Raw genomic sequence first — 20,320 nt, forward strand, 5'->3', positions numbered from 1 at the left:
GGGGGCAGCGCCACACCCCGCTTTTAAACGTGAGCTTTCCAAGCTCTGTTGTTACACTGAGGACTACATAGCTGTCAGCATGTTGAAGTAATACAGGAATAAAGGAGCCGTGAACTCTCCCCTGCTCAGAAGCAACACAGCTGCTGCGTCCTTCCAGATTCTTTCAGGAGGTCATTGTGACCCTAGCCAGGGGTGGGGGGAGCAAGCCCCCTGAATTTTCCCCCTTGCCAGCTGAGTCAGTCAGTCAGGGACACCAGGACGTAGGGAGCCGCGTCCTCAGCACAGGCCCTCTCACTCGCCACCCTGCCTGGGTTGCTCGGGGATGAAGCTGATGGCCTGCTCGCTCTTGTATCCACAGGCTGTTCTTTGTGGGGTCCAGGGAGGGCCACCTGCCCTCTGTCCTCTCCATGATCCACCCGCAGCTCCTGACACCCATGCCCTCCCTTGTGTTCACGGTAAGCCAGTAGCACCATCCAGTGCCCTTCTTTGCTGGGGGTCCTCCATTGGAGGCCTGGGATGTCCCCCGGGGCCATCTGTGGGGCTCCCCAGCAGGAGGCCTGGGAGTGGGGGGAGACGACAGGGTTCATCTGCATGACACCGTCCCAGCTTTACCTGCTGTCACCTGGGCAGCAGACCGAGGCGGAGACCGAGATGCAGATAAGTTAACAAAGTGTTTCCTCGTGTTGTGCCCTTCGTTGCATGCTTTACTGAACACCAAAGGGCACTGGATTTTTTTTTTTTTTAAGTTTTTAATTCCAAAAATAATACACAGTAACAAAAAAAACCCCACAAAACTTCGAACAGTCTGGTACATGTGAAGCAGAAGCTCTGTGAGGGAGCTTTATAGGTGTGACGGTTTATAGGTGGAGCTCTGTGGTGTGTTTACAGGTGTGCAATGCATGTGCAGAGTGTATGTCTTTTTAGTGAGATCACATTGTGTGCATTTTTATTCAACTTGTCTTACCTCTTTCCATGCCAGTACACGTGATTTTATTCTCTATTGTTATGTAATGAATCACCCAAAACTAAGTGGCCTAAATGGAAAGCGTTTATTGGCTCAGTTTCTGTGAGTCAGGAACTCAGGACAGCTTAGTTCCCTGGCCCTGGTTCAGGGTCTCTTGTGAGGTGATAACAAGATGGCTGGTGGGGCTGCCATCTCATCTGAAGGCTCGGCCGGGACTGGAGGAGCCACTTCCAGGATGGCTCCTCCTATGGATGTGGGCAGGAGGCCTCAGTTCCTCAGAACTTGGGCTTGTCCACAGGGCTGTGTGAGCATCCTCACAACACCGCGTCTGGCTGCTCCCCAGAGGAACAGCAAGGAGAAAGCCATCCTGTTTTTATGACCTAGCCTCAGGAATCACCCTTGCCACTTCTGTCTCACTGTTTGTCAGGAATGAGTCAGTAAGTACAGCCCAACTCAAGGAGAGAGGGCTGGGCTGCACCTCTTGAAAGGAGAAATACCAAATGATACTGGGACATGTTTAAAACCACACTGAGTTCAATCTCCGTTTGAAAATTGCTATGTGGTTGGCATTCAGTGATCTGAATGTACGTGGCTCATATATGTGGTATCCAGTGGCCTGGGTGTCCGTGGCTGACTTAAATAAGCCCCATGGTGGGTACTTAGGTTGGTTCCCTGTCATTGCTCTTACAAGTAATGCTGCAGTGAGTGTTGGGTTTAGGCTTTTGCTCCCTTCCCGCTCTCACTGGGGCCTTTGCTTCCTGAGAACTCAGGTGTTGCATAGACTAGACCTTCCTTTAAAGTAAGAGTGCACAAGTGCAGCCAGCCCACCCAGCAGATGTCCCAGCGTCGAGGTGGCCTCTGTGGTCTGTGGCCATCCTGCTCCCGGCTCTAATGGGCCCTGCAAGTCCTTACACCGTCCCATCTCTCTGCTTGCAGTGCATCATGACCCTGCTGTATGCCTTCTCCAGTGATATTTTCTCCGTCATCAACTTCTTCAGCTTTTTCAACTGGCTCTGTGTGGCCCTGGCCATCATGGGGATGCTGTGGCTCCGCTACAAGAGGCCCGAGCTGGAGCGGCCCATCAAGGTGAGGGCCCAGCCGTTCGCAGGCAGCGCAGGCCAGACACACACCCAGGACTGTTTGGGGGCTCAGTGGGTCATGTGCTGGAATCGGAGTGTCCCTGGGGGTCCTGGGTTGGGAGCCTGTGCCGCACAGCTTCTTTGTTCTGCCCTTTCCGGCATGTGCCTGGGCAAGCTACCATCCCTCTCCCAGTTGCCATCTTCCCTCTGAACCAGGGGTTAGTCTGCTTCCTGCAGAGGGTTCTGGTGAGACTCCACCAAGATAAACATGTGAATGTGCTTCCAAATCCTATCTGGAGGGTAATTAATTCAGTTGACGACTGATACTTGGGAACTTCTCGGTTGCCTGCCTAGCGTGTGACGTCACATGCTGGGGCTCATCAAAAGACAAAATAGACTCCCCCAAATCCCTGCCTTCTTAGAGCTTATATTCTAGCAAGAGGGAGAAACGACGAATAAGAAACCTGCAGCGCGTGGTGGAGGGGTGATGAGCGCTGTGGGGGTGGGCAGGCAGGCAACGTGAGGGGCCTGAGTGGCCTGGGGGCCGCTGAACAGGATGGCTGGGTGGTCACGAGTAGGTGGCACATGGGCAGAGGTGAGGGGGCATGTGCTCTCTGGGGAGGGTCCAGGGGATGCTACCTGGGGCAGGAGGGGAAGACTGTGACGGGTGAGCGGGAGGTGACGTCGGAGCCCGTAGGGCATGGGCACTGCCAGGACTGGCTCTCCCTCATTGAACAGAGGTGTTTTGGTACTAGACTGCCCGCTACACCTGCCCCGGCCTCAGCCTTCCCAGGAGAAAGCTGAGGTGCCAGCTGAGTCTGGCCTAAGGTAGATGCTCCTCTCTTCATTAACTCAGTATCAGGAGCTAGCTGCCCAAGGTGACCTTGTTTCTCTGAAAGGGGGCGGAGGGGCAAGGAAGGCCATGCTCCTGCTGGAACAGCCCAGTGAGCACGTCAGCTACGACTCATGTCAGGGGAGTGAGACTCACTCATGGTTCGTGGTGGACACTGGCTCGCAGCTCCTGTCCCTTGTCCAGTCCTCAGTGGCATTTGGCTGTCATAGCTGGCACCCATCTGCCAGCTGGCTTCCTCCCCATCTCCTTCACCCAGCAGGGCCCAGCTCCCTGCCTTGGAGAGGTTCTCCTGGGGTACCAGGTCAACCTTAGTGCCCTGGACCACCTTGCTCCCTGCTTGCGGTGGGCTCTGTCCCCTGCCGTTCTAGGCACGTGGTAGGCTCTGTCCCACTGTTAACCGGGGCTGGGGAGGGGCATGCAGTCTGGACTGACCGGGTGGGCTCCTAGCTTGCCCTTCATCTCCCGGGGCCTCTTGCCAGTGTGTGGACAGATGGCCCAGTCTGTGTGTAGACAACCCTCCTGGCACCAAGCCTGGTAGATACAGAAGTAGGACAAGATCCCTGGAACCAGACTGGGATGGGCTGGTGGCACCTCTGTGGCTGGTCTGCCTTGAACTCTGTGGGTGAGTGTGCAGACTGTCTGCCCGTGGCTGTGCAGACTGTGGTCAGCCTGCCCACAAAGGCTCTCTGAGAAGGCAGGTGCCCCTCACTTATTAGTGGGTGGTGGAGGTCTTCCCAGAAGCACCACCACCTTGGGTGACCTCGGGGGGTGCTGGGCCAGGGCTTCTGCCCTGTGATGTGGGAACCAGCAAGTTTGACCTGCTCTGACCTTGGGACGCCTTGAGGTTCCAACCTGGTTGTTTGTGTTCACCCCTCGGCACCGTCTGTGCTTTGGTTAATTACTGTCAGGCACCAAGTGCTGAGTGAAAGTAAGAAAAGGGGAAGGTCTCAGTTTTCCAGAGACCCCAGCCTTGAAGGAGGCTGACTCACAGAGGACCAGCATAGGTCAGACCCTGGTAAATGCTAGAAGAGATGGATGGGCACATGTGATGGCCCTGGGAGTCCAGAGCCATCGTAGACCAGCTGAGAGAAATAGGCTCAGAGCCAGGGATGCAGGGTATGCTTTGGGGGTCCCATGGGAGAGGCTGGATGGGCCGGAGGGGGAGGATGGTTCCAGCGAGGGCTGGAGGGTGGTAGGACACAGCACTTTTAGAGGGACAGGACGTGTGACAGGATGTGGGAGGTGCGGGAAGGGAGCGAGCGATGTCGACTGCTCGGCAGCTGCTCTGAGCCAGTGCCCATCGCTCCACCCTCTGTCCCCAGGTGAACCTGATACTTCCTGTGTTCTTCATCCTGGCCTGCCTGTTCCTGATCGCCGTCTCCTTCTGGAAGACCCCTGTGGAGTGTGGCATTGGCTTTGGCATCATTCTCAGTGGCCTGCCGGTCTACTTCCTTGGGGTCTCTTGGAAAAACAAGCCCAAGTGGCTGCTCCAGGGAATCTGTGAGTATCTCCCCAGTGCAGCCCGGCCCTGGCGCCCCTCTCCATCGCTGCCCAGGGTCCACCAGCATCTCACCCAGGCTGTCTGCTGTCTCATCTAATCCCACAGCCAGGAGTGGCCAGGGGTGTTCATGGCGCCGAACAAGGGTTCCGGCACTAGGCAGTGACGTCTGGCCCATGTATTTCAGGGATAAGACGCTCAGCCTGGCACCAGCTAATCTCAGAACAAGGGATTCCAGAAAACCAGGCTGCTTTTGCCAAGTAACGAAATCCCACTGCCTGTCGCCAGCTGAAACGCAGAGGCTGACCTAGAAAGGCAGAGAAGGAGAAAATAGAATCTCTGCACTGTGATCACAGGGCCAACTGACAAGCCAAGTTTAGGAGCCTCTACTGAGGCCACTGTTAATGTGACCAACTCCTGGGAAAGTCATTGATGTTTGCAAGACTGTGTCCCAATCACCATGGACAGCTTATAAAATCCCCAGATGGCCATCCCCGAATTCTAATCCGCACCTGCCCGGTCGTTTCAGTGGAGCTTTGCCTCCAACCCAGACTAGGCTCCCTATTAATCATCCTGAAGAGCACACCCAGGCTCTAAAGCAGAACCCTCTGTCCTGAAATCACCCCCGACAGTGTTCGTCTGAGCCTCACACCTGCCTGCCTGCTCCACCCCCTCTGCAGCGTGGCCGGCTGTCATCCTTGCTGCCGGCCCTGGTTCTCTGACAGGCGGTGGCCCAGGCGTGGACCCTCAGGAAGGGCCCATCCCACAGTCCCTCAGCCTCGGGACCCATCATCCCACTGTTGCTCCTGACCATCCCTGGGTTCTGAAACAGGGTGATGGGTAGGGCCAGCATGCTCCGCCCCCTGCCGAGTTCCTTGGCCCCTCCCCCCAGGGTAACTTACAAAGTCACTGACAGGAAGTGTTTATGCCAACCAGGCGTGAGGCTGGTGCCCACCAGTGGGGAGGTCCACAGGCCCAGTGCACAAATGCTCAGATCGGGAGGCTTCACATCACATTCTAAGTTTCTGGCTTCTCTGACAAGCTTGGAAGTCATGGCAGTGCGGGCTCCCCGTGTCCCCCAGGCATGTGAACGCATGACCCCCGAATAACTCTGCTCTCCCCTCCCCTGCAGTTTCCACAACAGTCCTTTGCCAGAAGCTCATGCAGGTGGTCCCCCAGGAGACATAGGGAGAAGAGCTGGGAAGCTGCCGGATAGAAAACGCACAAAGATCGTTTTAAAACAACTCGCCCACCTAAAAATCAACTCCGGTCCATCATCCACGGCAGCTCAGCGGAGCGCCCCACACCGTGCCCCCACCAGGTCAGGCGCCGGGGCCACTGTGAAAAACTGGTACGAATTTAGTCCCAGAAGACGAACTTTTATCAATACCTCCTCATGAGTGTGAGGCGCGAGGGCTGAACCGAGAAGATGGGAAGAGGCCGGGGTTCCTGACCAACAACAGACTTTTGCCATCTCGGGCCCTTCTCCTTTCCCACCTTTTTTCATTTGTATTATTTTTTTTAACTTAAATATTGGGTCAAGTCGATGCCACGAAGATGATTATTTTTTAAAGAAGTGGGGGAGGGCAGGTGGGGAGAATCACTTGTTCCCTAATGCTGCCCGCAGCCACGGAGAGATCAGGTCCTGTCATCGGGTATGGCTCCCAGCACCAGCTCCGGCACCGTCCCACGGCAGGAGGGATTCTGAGAGCTGAAAACTCAAGCTGCCAGCGAGCTACCGAGACTGAGCTCGTGGTGTGGGCAGCGGACTTGCACTGACAGACGCTTGGCTTCCTTATGTTTTTGGTATAGATGTAGTGACATTGGGAAAACTAACCCTGGGCTTATGTCTCTGCCTTAAAGACCTGAGGCAGATCCCTCCCTGACACCCAGAAACGAGAGAGAAAATCTTTGAAATGGCTGCTTTCAGAGAAGTTTGTAGGAGACAAAGGACTTGGGCTGATTCTGACATCAGCCCCAGCTCCACAGAAAGAGCCAGTTGCTTTGCCTGGTGTCTGTAGCCAGCAGGGCTCAGAGCAGAGGTCACGGGCAGCTGGTCGATCCTGGAGCTCCCTTCAGGACGTGCCAAGCTGGTTTGTGGCTAGACTCCGGTCATTCATGACACCAGGGGGCCTCTGAATTTGTTCATCCTGCCCTGGACTGCGGCCTGAGCAGAGGCACAAAGGCAGGAGGATTCGGGCATCTCCTGCTGGTGGGCAGTGGGCAGCACGCTAGGTGTGGCCCTCAGGTGATGCTGCCTCCCGGCCCATGCTGCGTCCAGTTCGGGAACTGACTCCACGTCTCTCAGACAAAGCCTTGGGCGTGGAATCTTCCATAAACAAGCACAACAAGGAAGGCAGATGCTGTGACCCCTAATGGGCTTCCCATCCAGTTCCAGTAAGGCAGCCCCTCCCAGGGTCCACAAAAGTGGCCTCACTGGCTGGATGGCAGCCCCAATATGCTGTCTGGGTCTGGCTTCTGGCTCCTGGCCTGTGCTGGACTTGATTCCAACCGGAGGATGACGGAGCCCAGCATTTTTCACCACTCCATCTCTGCACCTGTTCTGGAGGCCCTGACTTTCCAGGAGTCTGACTTCTAGCTCAGCACACCTTCCCTCCCCTCCAGGGATCCTGTGCTAGCAGGCTTTTTTCCTTGTGGCTCCCGTGGTATTTTCCCTGAGGGTGCAGCTGAGGCCCAGCTAATGTGTCCAGCCACCACTGGCTTTCCTGAACTGTTACTATGTGCAGGCACCCAATCTGGGAAACTTCAGCTAAGGTCAGGTCGTCCTCCTCTAGGCCCCCATCGTAGGTGCTGGGGGCTCTGCCTTGGCCTCTGACCACTGACCTTCCCTCGGGGAGATTGAGCTGAGCCCTCAGGCATCAGGCCTCATTGTTCAGCCACATGAGCTGAGCAATGGCCAATGGCCAGTCCAGCTTGCCACCACCCACGGGTCAGGAGACCCGTGCCATCTGGTGGCTCCTGATGTGAGAGGACAGACCACCACAGAAGTCGCCTCAAATGAACTCCATCCTCCTTGGGCTATATTCCCCTCATCTGGGGTGGAGCTCGATGTCCAACGGCAGAAAGTTCCCAAGGAAGTCAAAAGACCTCATTGTAGACTTTCTGTGTTGGGCAGAACCCCTGCCCTGGGCCTCAGTTTTCTCATCTGCAAATGGGGCCAGTAGCCAGAATATCACCTGCCTTTTAGGTTTGTGCACATCCAGGAGACTGTGCACCTCATGGTGACCGCAGCCCTGTGCATAGGTGGCAGGATTCTGCCTAGGGTGCACTGCCTTTCCACAGGAAACCAGCATCATCTGAGCAGAATGTCAGTCAGCTTCCTCCCTAGGGCGGGGGGCACTTTGGCTGCTGTCCTGGGTCAAACCTCTGGCTCTGGGAGGATGGATACAGCCTTTCGGGATACAGGGAGCCAGGTGACCCTGTCCAGACCACAGTGGCCACCACACGGTAGCCTGCTTCAGCAGCCTGCAGACAGGTGTGGGGACCCACAGTGTTCGTCATGGGGAATTGGGGCAGTGTCACCCCTGCAGAGGTAGGCTGGGTTCCCTTTCACACAAGCAGGGGCTGGAGGGGGCACTGAGGTCAAAGGCAGTTCCCCAGCATTTGGGCTGGGACCTCTGCTGTGAAGGTGGGTTGGGGGGCCCAATCTGATTCTTGGAGCTATATCCCCCAACCCAGCCCAGTCTAGGGACCCTCCCCAGAAGGCAAGGACTGCGTCCTGAGGTGCCAAATCAGGTCTGCCTGCTGAGTGGGTTTACCTGGGGCCCTGCCGTGTTGGCATCTGGGGAGGCAGACTTAACTCTTTCTGATCACTCTACTGACAAGTGTCCTGAGCGTTCACATTTATGGAGACTAATTTTTTTTAAACAAGTCCTGGCATGACCAGCAAGCATTTGTTCCGTGGTTCTGCTATTCTATTTTGTCCTAATGTCTCACTAATAATGTAAAGGATGCTGTTGGCACTATATTTATTTGCGGGGTCCGTTCAGCCTGGTTTCTCCAGTGCGTTTTCACTGTCCTTGCATCTCTGTTGGTGTCCCCAGCACGTCAGTGCTGCCACTGTGGCACTGTCATCAGCCTGGCCCAAACACCTCTGCCATGTAATGACGTGTGTGGCTTCAATGTCTCTTTCTCGTCTCCTGTTAATAACTAATCTGTTACATTTGGCTGGTTCGGGGTGGGGGGATTCTGTTTTTTTGTGGGTTTTTTGTTGTTGTTTTTAAAGAAAAACGATCAAAATTATAAGTACTGCTGGTGGCCTTCTGTGTTCTTTTCTTCAGCACCAAATTCTGGGAGTAGGAATGTTCTTGGGGGTGCGTCCCCTGGAGGGGGTTGATCGTGTGCCTCTTGGCCTACCTCATTCATTCATTCATTCATTCACTCACTGACAGCCTCCTGGAGGACAGACAAGGTGGCCATAGCCACTGATGATGGTGCTGAAGGTGGGGAGGGAGGCAAGGGGGCTGAGTGAGAATTCAGTCTACCTCTTGGGAGGGACATTGAAGTGAAGACCAAGAAGTATGGAGAGAAGGTTCCAGGACCTGAGGTGGGAAGAGCTTGGCCACAGGACTTCATCTGACTGGTTGCTGCCAGGACCAGTCCCAGGAGGTCAGGAAGGAGACACATGCGAGCTTGGGGCCATGAGGGAAGGAGCAAACCAATTTACTCATTTCCACGGCATCCTTGAGTCTCTGGTCTCGGGGTCGATAGGGCCAAGAGTCATGCCAGCTCTTCCATGGACAGCTCTCACTCAATTCAGGCAAACTGCTTTCCAAGCATTGATGTTTGAACAGGTCCTTGAGGACAGGCAGGACGTGGGTGTGCCAGGATGGGAAGGGCATTGCAGGGTGGCCTCAGCCTGAACCACGACGAGGTGGGAAGACCGTCCAGAGAAGCTATCAAATGAGCCCAGGTCAAGGCCTTGGGTGCAAAGGCTAGCACTGGAGGCTTTGGGTACCCACTAAGGGGGTTCCCACTCCCTCCAGCAGGCAGTGGGGCTGCCAGACGGGGTTGGGGCAGGGAATGCCACCTAGAACCACCCGCAGTGTGCTGAAAGCCCCCCCCCCCCCCCGAGTGCCAGGTCCCAGTGTTGCTGCCACTTGTGAGAACACTGGGTTCACAGGTCACCAAATGAGCACACGAAGGAATCCCCCTCCCAGCAGGCTGGATGGGGGTGTGGAGTTAACAGGAGGGAGGTGGGATTGCAGAGCTGGAGTGGGCAGGGGGCTGCCTGTGTGGGCCTGAGAGGAGCTTGCCAGACTTGGCTGCACCCACACCCCCAGCGGCTCAGGTGCCCACAATGGTTCTCATTCCTGCCTAGGCTACCTAAGCATCCACTTTCTGCTAGAATTCCAAGAAGCCCAGGGGCAGCTCTGTATGACGCACAGATCACAATGCATCCAGTACATTAAAATCCTACTTCCGTTTGCATGGAAGCAGGTGGAAAACAATGAAAGGCGTGCAAGATTGAAAACCTCATTGTAACCCTTCTGTGGCCCTGGCTGCACCCAGCAGCTGGCCCTTCCCCCAGCTTGGGGAGGAGCTCTCCTTCCACTGTTGTTGATGGAAAACAGTCTGGACCCTTGAAAGGACAGTTTTCGGACCAACGGTCCCATATGTGTGGTCAGAGCAGAGCTGTCTGGTCCGGCTCTTCCTTTAAGAGGGGTTTAGAGAGAGAAGGTGGGAGGATGAGAGAGATGAGAGGAAGGAATTGGGGGTGGGGAGAGAAATGTCCACGGGTAGGGGATGCCAGGGGCACATTCAAGCAACAACCTACAATTACTCGATCGCTCTGCATGGAGAGGAATGTATGTTTGGATGAGAAAGGGAAGGGAGGAGGCTGCTGGCTGCTACAGGAGGAGACCTCTGTCTGTGATTCCCAAATTCTTAGAAAATTCTGTCAGGCCCACCAATCTCACCATGGACATATATGGAGCTGGTGAAGAGGGGTTGGTGGGGTCAGGCCATCAGCAGCGGGACAGGGAACTCTGACATTGCAAAACTACGCTTGCCCGTGGAATTAGCCAGAACCACCACAAGAGCGAGGGGTTTGGGCAGGCTGTGGGAATGGGGGTGTGTCACATCTGGGCCAAGGGGTAGAGCTCAGAAACTTGGGGATGTCCCTAGGACTCTAGACCCCCATGTAGAAAAGTTCGTAAATTTTACGTGCACGGCACAGTGAATTTCCAGCTGCCTAGATCAAATGACAGACCAGAGCCAGCATCGCAGAAAGCCTGCTGATTTCTAAAAGCTAATTTAAAAAGTATGGTTTTGCGAATGGGTGAATCATCCACCTGATTCAAGATTCAAAAGGAACAAAAGGGGACAATGTGAAAATACTTTTCCTGTTCCACCCCCCAGGTACTCAGGGTACCTGCTCAGTTCCCGTAATTGCAGGGCCTCAGGCCAGCAGGAGTTCATAATGAACAAAGGAAAGATAAGGAGGCCCAACTCTCCATATCTACAGTCCCAATAGAGGGTGTTGGTCAGTCGGGGGTGTGGGGGCAGTGGGACAGACTGCAGGTGGCTGGGATGTGGATAGCGTCCCCAGGGACAGCAAAACAAACAACATTTATTGACAGCGCTGGACTTCCCCAAGCCATGCCATCCTGGAAAACAGTGAAGGCTGAGAGCCCCCTGCCCCATGTTCTGGAACTGGCTCACTGCAGAGAAACCCCTCCCTGTATGACTAGAGGACACTCACGACATCCCTGTTGACCTGTGACCAGGCTGGACACAGACCCTCACATTCCCTCTGTGCCTCAGCAGTGATGAGCTGAACCACCCGTCCCCACCAATCCATTGAAAGAAAATGCTCGTTAATCAAACTCTAGTTTGGTTTCTCTCCTTCCCTAGACCCCTGAACTTGGCCCCCTTAGCCCAAGCCCGCAGACAGTCCTTCCTAGAACAGGCTGGCCTGGAGCTGGGGGTAGGGGTGGGAAAACTTCTCTACCCATGGCCCCTCCTAGGAGCTCCCACACCCCATAGACGAGAGACCGTTTGCCTAGCTCCCGAGACACTGCACACGTCAGAGCAGTGTTCTCCCAAAGGTGATGGCTTATCCCCTCTGCAATAATCCTTCCCAATAAAGTCTCTTATGCGGTCCAAATTTGGTTTATATTTGACAATTCCCTCCCTGTGGAATTTGCCGTCCAACTCGAGGGACCAAGCCAAGTCCAGAAATAAAATAGCAGCAGCTTTAATGGAACAAGTGGGAACTCAGGGCCTCCTTTCCGGGGCTTTTTGAGAACGAGGCAGGGCTATCCCACAAGGGAGTCAGACGCCTGGAGAAAAGTCAACTCAACTAGAGGAGTGGTGCTGGGGCGGCTGTCATATCCAGGAATGCCTGGGAGGACAGTGTGGCCCTTTGAAAACATTGGGAAAGTGTTCACTAGAGAAATCAGCGTTGTGAGTTGGGCAAGAGTGTGGGCGTGGTAGACCACTCTTGAGATAAAAGCGGCCTCCCTGCAACCTCAGGCAGGGAGACCAAGTCCAGCCCTCAGCCTCCCACATGCCACTTTCCCAATCTCAAATCAGGAACTGTCGAAGGGATTAAAGACACCGCTCCGAGAAGGTCAGAGCTCCACCGAGCATGGCTACTACCTATCAGAGCAAGATAAGGTTGAGACCACAAGGTGGGCAGGCCAGACACATGCCTTGACTTTGGGCGCAGGGGTCCTCCCTTGGAGGGCCATTCCTCCTGGGGGCCATTCCCCAGCAGCCTGCACAGAGGTCAACAAGGGAGAGGAAACTTCTAGATGTTTTCCTGCCTGGCCTTTGCCCTGATCTTGCTGTGCATTTCCAAGGTGCCCTGCAGACCCCAGAGCCCCACCCATTTGAAGATGGGGGTATTTCTGTCCCTTTTTCTCCAGCCCTACGTGTCTGACTTTGGCCCAGGACCCTCAACTCACTGGGAGCCGAGAAGAGGCACAGGGGTCCTGGGTGTGGGGTGGGGGAGGAACAAGGGACTCTCTGGTCGGGGCAGACTCCCAGGCTGGTGGGAAATTTGGGACAGTATGGGGGCATTCACAGGCCCTGGGAGTTACCACTGCTTTTGCTGTTTTCCTGCCTCTAACGGTTGGAGCCTTGAGTATAAACTGCAAGAGGCTTTAGGCCCTGGATCCTCTGAGACACCAGCAAGCCCAGATTCATTAATTCATTGAAGCCCAGATTCACTGATTCTGTGCCTCTGCTCCCATCCTGTTGAGGTCTCCCTGGGAGGGAGGTGAAAGGGAATCTCGGGGCCTTTCTGAGGCCACCACCACGGTGGAGAAGAATGTTCTGGAGCTCCTGCTGGAATGGCCTTGGGGCTGCACACCCAGGGCTCCACCTGGCTAATCTGGGTAGTCTCCCTGGGTCCTGGCTGAGTGACTTTGGCCCTGACGGGGTCTGATCCTGGAGGCCTACCAGGATGCCACACTCCTACTAGATGACAAAGATGTTTCTTCAGGCGACGATGAGTTAGAATCACAAACTGGGATTGAATTGGCTGCACCAGGCTCATCAGGGCCCAGGCCTTCGTTGTACAGATGGAGAAACTGACGCCCAGAGAGAGAACGACAGAGTGGCCTCACTGGGTGAGACTATTCAAGTGACAGATGAGATAAAAAAAAAAAGTGCCAAGGCTGAATTCCTGTTAGCATTTCACCTTCTTTATCAACGAGAATGACCTCGTTGTTTTCATTAATTACGTAGTTTAAATAGGTAATATACACACATGATACAAAATTCAAAAAGTTCACAGAATACATATGAAAGCAGACTTCCTGCTCCCCCTGTCCCAGGGTTCCCGGGTCCTCGTGGCCTGTTCAGAAGGGAGCAGATCACCCAGGGACCAACAATGAAGTGATCGTAATGAGCTAAAGCCTTGGGCGTGGACCAGTTACATTCCAGGGGACAGAAAGAAAGAACTAGAAATGACATCCCCTCGGGAAAGTGGAAGCCACTATAGCTGTTCTTTGGGAAGGGAAGGAAGAGACCACACAAATCTCTGCCTGGGGTGTTTCAGGCTAGGGAACCATCCAGAACAGATTCATGGATAGACATTGTGTGAGTTTACAAAAGAAGGTGATGATTGCCAGGGCCAGTGGTTCTCTGGAAATACCTGTCAAGCTGCCCTAGATTTTATTTTCGGGTGTGGCGGTGATAGGATGTGCTCAATTGGCAGATCCAGAGACTTGCAGCGGGCGTGTGGCATACAGGCTGCAGAAAGGCATCTGGTAAGGTTTCCTGGGTCCTTGTTCCCAGAAGACAGAAAGGCCGGTGGTGGGACAGAACATTCAGGCTGGTGTGTGAGCCACTGGGCTGCCATGCCCCAGAGAAGCCGGTGAATGAGTCTGTGGGGCATCCCAGGGGATAGGCCACATGTCATGAGCCTTGTTTGTCCACCACCATTTCTATCCTCGACTTGAGCAAATATGAACGAGGTGCCAAGAACAATATTTGAAGGACATAATACAATGGCTATTGTGTTTGAGACAAAGATCCACCTCCTGAAATGTTCCTAGGGCCTTGCATGTCTGCCCCATGCCTGCTTTTCCAACCTGTATTGAACCACCTTCAATAGTTTCCACAGATGGTCACATTCTGAGATTTCAGGGCATGTGAATTTTGGGGAGATGCCGTTTAATCCACTATATGCTTGTGGGGGAGTTATGACTGGTGTAAGTTCCCAAGGGGCCTTGAGCCGGTCATGTTCTTGTTCTGGTTCCATGGCAGTGGCCCCTTGTGAATATCCTTCAAGCTGTGGACACTGAGGATATGAGCACTTTACTGTTTGTATGTTACATTTCAATGAAAAGTTTACATTAAAGAAGGGGGGTCACAGAAAATCAAACTCAAAGAAAACACAAATCTGCCGTTCCACACATATTTATTCATATTATTCGTTTCCCGGGACGGCTGTAGCAAAGTACCACAGACCTGGGGGGGCTTAAACACATGTCTATTATCTCACAGTTCTGGAGGCCACATCTGACATGGGTCTCGCGGGACTAAAATCCAGGTCCTTCTGGAGTCTCCAGGTTGGACCCATTTCCTTGCGTGTGGCTCCTCTCTCCAGCTTCAAAATCTTCTCTCCTTCCTGACCTCCTGCCTCCTTCCCCTATGACTACATTGGGTCCCCCTGGGTACTCCAGAATCTTCTCCCCATCTCAGGATCCTGAACTTCATCCCATCTGCCCTGTAGCCAAATGTAATCACAGGGTCCTGGTTCAGAAGGGTTAGGGCATGGACATCTTGGGACTGTCACCCTGCTGACCCCTTGTCTACCCTGAAGACTGAGAGAGTGAAGGGGAGTCTGGACAGGTGAGCTACGCCTGAGCCAAACCCATCGCCCCACCCTGCCCCCTGACTTTTGGGTGGGTCTCGGTGTGGGGAGGCATGATGCCGGGTTGGATTGAAACGGCGGTGACATTGAGGGCTTTACGAGCTGTGATGCAATGTGGAGCTTGGTGAGACGACTGTAGACCAGATTCAAACATTCCCTGCAGCCTCGAGTGTAGGTTAGATGGATGTACGACTCTGCAACCTGGGAGTCTAGGATCTGGTGAAAAACAGAAGGGAGTCAGTCAGACACTATTCACCGTCTTAAATTCTAGAAAACTCTCTAACCCCGTGACTTCCATACCAAGATGGCTCAAGTCTGGGATTTCATCAGGGATTCAGTGTTTCCACCCTGACAGATGTCTGTCAGTCACTCCCAGGGACAGATGGAGATACTGCAAGAGAAGTATTATCAGGATCCCTGGCAAAGAGACACTCATTCTCGTGCTGGAGGCCCAACAGATTGAGCTTCCTTTGGGAAGCAATTTCTTCTTGGATTTATCCGTTCTTTCCCCCCATGTTTCCCCAACTCATTCATCACCTGGCTTCTGCTGCCTCTTGTCCTGAAGGCTTGAGTGACACTCAGAGGTTAATCTCTCACTTTCTCATCCCTCAAGGCCGTCTCACAGGCTGATTAGTCAGCGCTCAGTCTTGCTGCCCAGCAGGCGGCACACAGAGAGCAGACTCTGTAGGAACTTGTTGGGCATTTGCTTGATCCCCGTGGGGGAGGCTGGAGAACACTGGGCGGGGGTGGGGTGGGGGTGGGGGTGGGGGTGGGGGGGTGAGAGTAGGGTTAGCACATAGGGATTGGGGCTGATGAGAGCTGTAATTTTGTAGTCAAGCTATTGCAAAAGGTTTAAATGTTTCCTATGAGAAGATGTGAAGATAATTCAATTTCTGATGTTACAGCAAGAACATTTAGTGCTATCGTGCTTATAAATAACTATCCTGATGGGATCTTGGACACATCTTGACCCGGGATGTCCGGGGCCTCCCCTGCACATGGCTGTGGATGGAATTGGCCTGGTGGAAATGTCAGCAAATGAATCCATTATAAACAGACCCTTTGCTTGAAGGGGAAGACTGAGTAGGAGCAGCATTTTTCCTCATCTATGACGGGCCCTCCAGGAAGACGCTCGGGCAGACAAACCCTTGTCCACAAGAGTTTGTTCCTTTCAGGAGCTGCATTCAAGATTTTCTTAAGCTATTAGGCCCCAGCACTGTGACCATCTTAAGATGCTTCTTTTACTCTCAGGGAGGACAGCATATAGGTTCTGAAGGCGTCTGTATCAGTATCCTGGCACTGCTGTAAAAAGGACAATAAACAGGGGGGCTTAAACAACAGACATTTATCCTCTCACAGTTCTGGAAGCAGAAGTCTGAAATCAAGGTGTGGGAAGGACTGGGCTCCCTCCAGAGGGTCCTTCCTGCCTCTTCCAGCTCCTGGGGGCTCCAGGTGTCCCTGGGCTCATGGCTGCTTTGCTCCATTATCTGTCTTCACGTGGCCCCTCCCCTTCATCTGTGTGTCTGTGTGTTTTCCCTTCTCTTCTCTTAAAGGACACTGTCATTGGATTTAGGGCCCATCCTAATCCAGGATAACCGCCTCTTGACCTTACCTTAATTATATCTGTGAGGTCCCTATTTCTGAATGAGGTCACATGCTGAGGGTCTGGGTGAACATGAATTTTTTCTTCCTTTCTTTTTTGGAGGGCAGGGGCACCCTTGAACCTACTAGAGACTCCATGGCACTTGTCAGCACAGACCTCTCCCCTCTCTCAATGTGAACATTTCCAGTTTTGGTCCATGTAGAAATGCCTGGCATTTTGTAAAAAATGTCCACCAGCTGGAGGGTGAGGCCCACTCGGTGGGCCCACCCAGAAATTCGAACCAGATGGTGGTGCTATTTGTTGGGGGCAGGAGTGAAGCTAGGATCTCAGGAAACCTGACCAAGGCCTCCATCTCAAAGTCTTGAAACTTTGGAGCCAAACAACTTTCCCTGCAAACAACAGCTAATGGGGAGCAGTAAATAAAGCAGACAGATCCAGTGGGGTCTCTGGGAGGTCCCAGTGTCAGGGCTTCTGGGGGTTGGGGCCTCCGTTCTCAGCTCCTACCCCCTCCTTCCAGAGTAACTGCTCCAGACAGTGAGGAGTAGGGGGTGAGGAGCGGGCCTTGAACTGAGCAGACTGTGGGCTCTCAGCCCCACTGGCAAGCTTCTCTGAGCCTCCATGTCCTCCCAACAAGAGGGTGACCTCATGGGGCTACTGTAGGATGAAGTGATATAAACATACATGCCTAAGACGCTTTGAGGCCCCTCTCTGACCTTGCACCCAAATGATATTCCAGCGTCGTCCATTTGTGGATTCGCACCAATTAGGTGATTTAATGACAGAACCACAGGCCCAGACAGAAATTGTGGTCCAGGCTGCTCGGAAGTGGAACTCGGCCACCCTGGACCACATCAAACAGTCGGAGGCTGTCAGACCCCACAGCTGGGAGTGTTCCCGGAGAGTGAGTCCTCCTCGGCGCCATGTCCAGGTTCTTGGCGTCTTGAGCAAAGAACTGAACAAGACACAGAAATAAAGTGGTGAAAGAGCAGTTTATTAGAAGAGACAGTACACTTCGAAGAAATAGAAGCAAACCCGAGCAGTAGAGAATGGCTCAAGGGCCCAAGGTGACATTATTAGGAGAAAAAGTGCGCTCCAAAGAGTTTGGAGCGGGCCGAGCAAAAGGAGGCTGGAAAGGCTCTGACTGGCGAGGACTTGGAGTTTTTATCCTTTTTTTCTCTAGAATGGGCTGTTCCTTTGCAGGTCTGGACCCACTTGATTGACACCTGTGATTGACAAGAGGCTTTTAGACTGTGCAGGTGTGAGTGGCTGGTTTGATCTAGTTGGGTACTTTGTACACATTTGTTCCTCATAGGGGTAGATAATTACAATGAAAAGAAGAAGTTTCGGACAGAGAGGGGAGGTCTTTTGGGCGGTAACACAGAGACCCGATGCCTATCTCTAACTGCCTGCCTGGTTTTCCCCTTAAGAGCTGTGATCCCCATAAAATCCTATGGGAAGTTGAGGGACAGGAGGTCTGTGTTTCTGTATCTGCTTCCTGCTGGGCAGGGGCGTAGAGCTGTCCCTACCTATTGGGGGATTCACGGAACTCTCACCCTATCTGATCTCAGATGAGAGGAAGGGGTCCCAAGACCCGCCTGGCTTCTTTGGTTGGGGCTGGCAATCTTGCTGGGGTGTCCTCTGTATCGCCAAGGCCCTGGAATGAGGAAAAATAGATTTTAATTACTAAATCTGTTAGCTCTACAGAGCCTGTGGCCATTCAACCAGTCATTTAGGTGGCGTCAATTGTCCAGGAGCTGGGCCCAGAATGGGTTGGAAAGAACATTAGGCTTCAGTGATTACAATCAACAAATATACTGGCCTGGGGAGAATGTTAAAACCTATTTGGTTTCTGGGATGGCGTGGGGACAGAGCCAGGAGTGCAGTTTCCAGGCTCTCGGCCTCACGTGGAAAGGTGCTGGCTCAGGTAGTAAATGGCCATCAACTGTGATTGGATGGCCATCAGCTGTGGCTAGTTGGCCGTCAGCTGTAACCAGTGAGCCATTGGCCACTAATATAACTGCTGTGGCTATGCTAGCAGAAAATGGGGGCTAGCAAGAAGATGGTGGCTGAGCTAACAAGGGCGGATTGCAGCTAGTACGTGAGGTTGGTTGGCAGAGAAGTGGATGGCAGGTTGCGGATAGTGTGTCTCCTGCCTCCTGTGTCTCCAACCCAGCTGCCAGCCAGAATATAGTGGTATGACTCCCCTACCTATGGCTCCGTGGGTGTTCCTTTTTGGCCTCTCCATATCCTGTGTTCTTATGTGGGGAGCAAAACCAGAGACCCCACAGGCCGCCCCACACGACAAATGGCACAGCGAGCAGGGTATGGTTCCGGCCAAAGCTCTCCAAAGGGCGGTGGAACAGTTTCTGTGTATGAACACTCAGTCACAGGAAGACCAGGAGGAGCAGCTCCCAGAGAGCTGGACACCCGTGGAGGGGAGGGAAGACATGGACGGCTCTCCAACCAGCATAGGCTGAAGAAAACGAAGGTCGTTGCGGCCCTGTGGGCTGGGAAGTTCTTGCTGAGGCAGTGTCGTGCAGGAGACCCTGCTCGCTGCGCCATGTGTCGTGCAGGGAGGCCTGCAGGGTCTCTGCTCCCGCTCCCCATACAAGAACGCAGGGTATGGTGAGGCCAAAAAGGAACACCCACGGAGCCATAGGTAGGGGAGTCATACCACTATATTCTCTCTGGTGGCACTATACTCTCACTGGAGGCTGGATCCACACTGTCCGCAAACCGCCATCCACGCTTGCCAGCCCAGCCGCCATCTTCTTGCTAGCCCCATTCTCTCTTCTCCTTCTCTCTCCCTCTCTCTGCTAGCGTAGCCACAGCAGTTATATTAGCGGCTAATTGGCTAACTGGCTACAGCTGACGGCCATGTACTACCCGAGCCAGCACTCCTCCACGTGAGGCCGAGAGCCTGTAAACTACTTTCTGGGGCTCTGCTCCCATAGGCAGCCCGGATGCAGGACTTGTAGTCCCAGGAGAAAACGCTTGCTGAGTCCTCCGTGGGAGATGAGGGTGAGGTCAAGGTCATCCCTCACCCCCAGGACAGCCCTGGCGAATGACTATGGACTATGGGGAATTGCCTTCTATCCCTAATTTAATGGACCACTTGACTGTTTGCTTGGGAACATACCACCATGTAGTGGAACTGGCGGATGTTTGTTTTTGTGTCTTGACTGGCCGCCATTGAGAATATGTAAGCACCTTGATTGTGAGTCGCTGTTGTTCCAGCAGGGTACCCTGAGAGGCACAGAGAGAGTGGCAGTGCCCTGAGAGCCCTGGCTGAGTCCAGGAAGTCTGGCTGTGCCCAGAGAGAGTGGCAGTGACCTGAGAGGCCTGGCTGAGTCCAGGAAGTCTGGCTGTGCCCAGAGAGAGTGGCAGTGCCCTGAGGGGCCCTGGCTGAGTCCAGGAAGTCTGGCTGTGCCCAGAGAGAGTGGCAGTGCCCTGAGAGGCCTGGCTGAGTCCAGGAAGTCTGGCTGTGCCCAGAGAGAGTGGCAGTGCCCTGAGAGGCCCTGGCTGAGTCCAGGAAGTCTGGCTGTGCCCAGAGAGAGTGGCAGTGCCCTGAGAGCCCTGGCTGAGTCCAGGAAGTCTGGCTGTGCTCAGAAGGACTGGTGGTGCCCTGAGAAACCCTGGCTGTGCCCAGAAAGCCTGGCTGTGTCCAGGATATTGCATGCACCTCCAGGCTCCTCGCATAGGGCCCCTCGCGGAAGACGCTTGTCGCGTAGATTATGAGGTGAGGCCCTATAGGGGTGGAGCGTGGGGACAGAGCCCCAGAGAGCGGTTTCCAGGTTCTCGGCCTCACATAGAAAGGTGCTGGCTCAGGTAGTAAATGGCCATCAACTGTGATTGGATGGCCATTAGCTGTGGCTAGTTGGCCGTCAGCTGTAACCAGTGAGCCATTGGCCACTAATATAACTTCTGTGGCTACGCTAGCAGCAAATGGGGGCTAGCAAGAAGATGGTGGCTGAG

The 20,320-nt window shown here is 53.9% G+C and overlaps 1 protein-coding gene across 1 annotated transcript in view; it reads left to right on the forward strand.

Moving 5' to 3' along the window:
* The window catches only part of SLC7A5 (solute carrier family 7 member 5), a 44,244-nt gene extending 35,570 nt beyond the window's left edge, over positions 1-8,674 (forward strand). The window contains exons 7-10 of the mRNA XM_019742706.3: positions 359-455; positions 1,901-2,050; positions 4,219-4,396; positions 5,527-8,674. Of these exons, the coding sequence (XP_019598265.1) occupies positions 359-455; positions 1,901-2,050; positions 4,219-4,396; positions 5,527-5,582 (481 nt within the window). The 3' untranslated portion in view covers positions 5,583-8,674. The remainder of the gene's footprint in view (positions 1-358; positions 456-1,900; positions 2,051-4,218; positions 4,397-5,526) is intronic.
* Positions 8,675-20,320: the final 11,646 nt, after the last annotated feature.

This window comes from Rhinolophus sinicus, chromosome 8, assembly GCF_057876585.1.
Source record: "Rhinolophus sinicus isolate RSI-liver-muscle chromosome 8, RSI-T2T, whole genome shotgun sequence".
Classification (NCBI taxonomy): domain Eukaryota; kingdom Metazoa; phylum Chordata; class Mammalia; order Chiroptera; family Rhinolophidae; genus Rhinolophus; species Rhinolophus sinicus.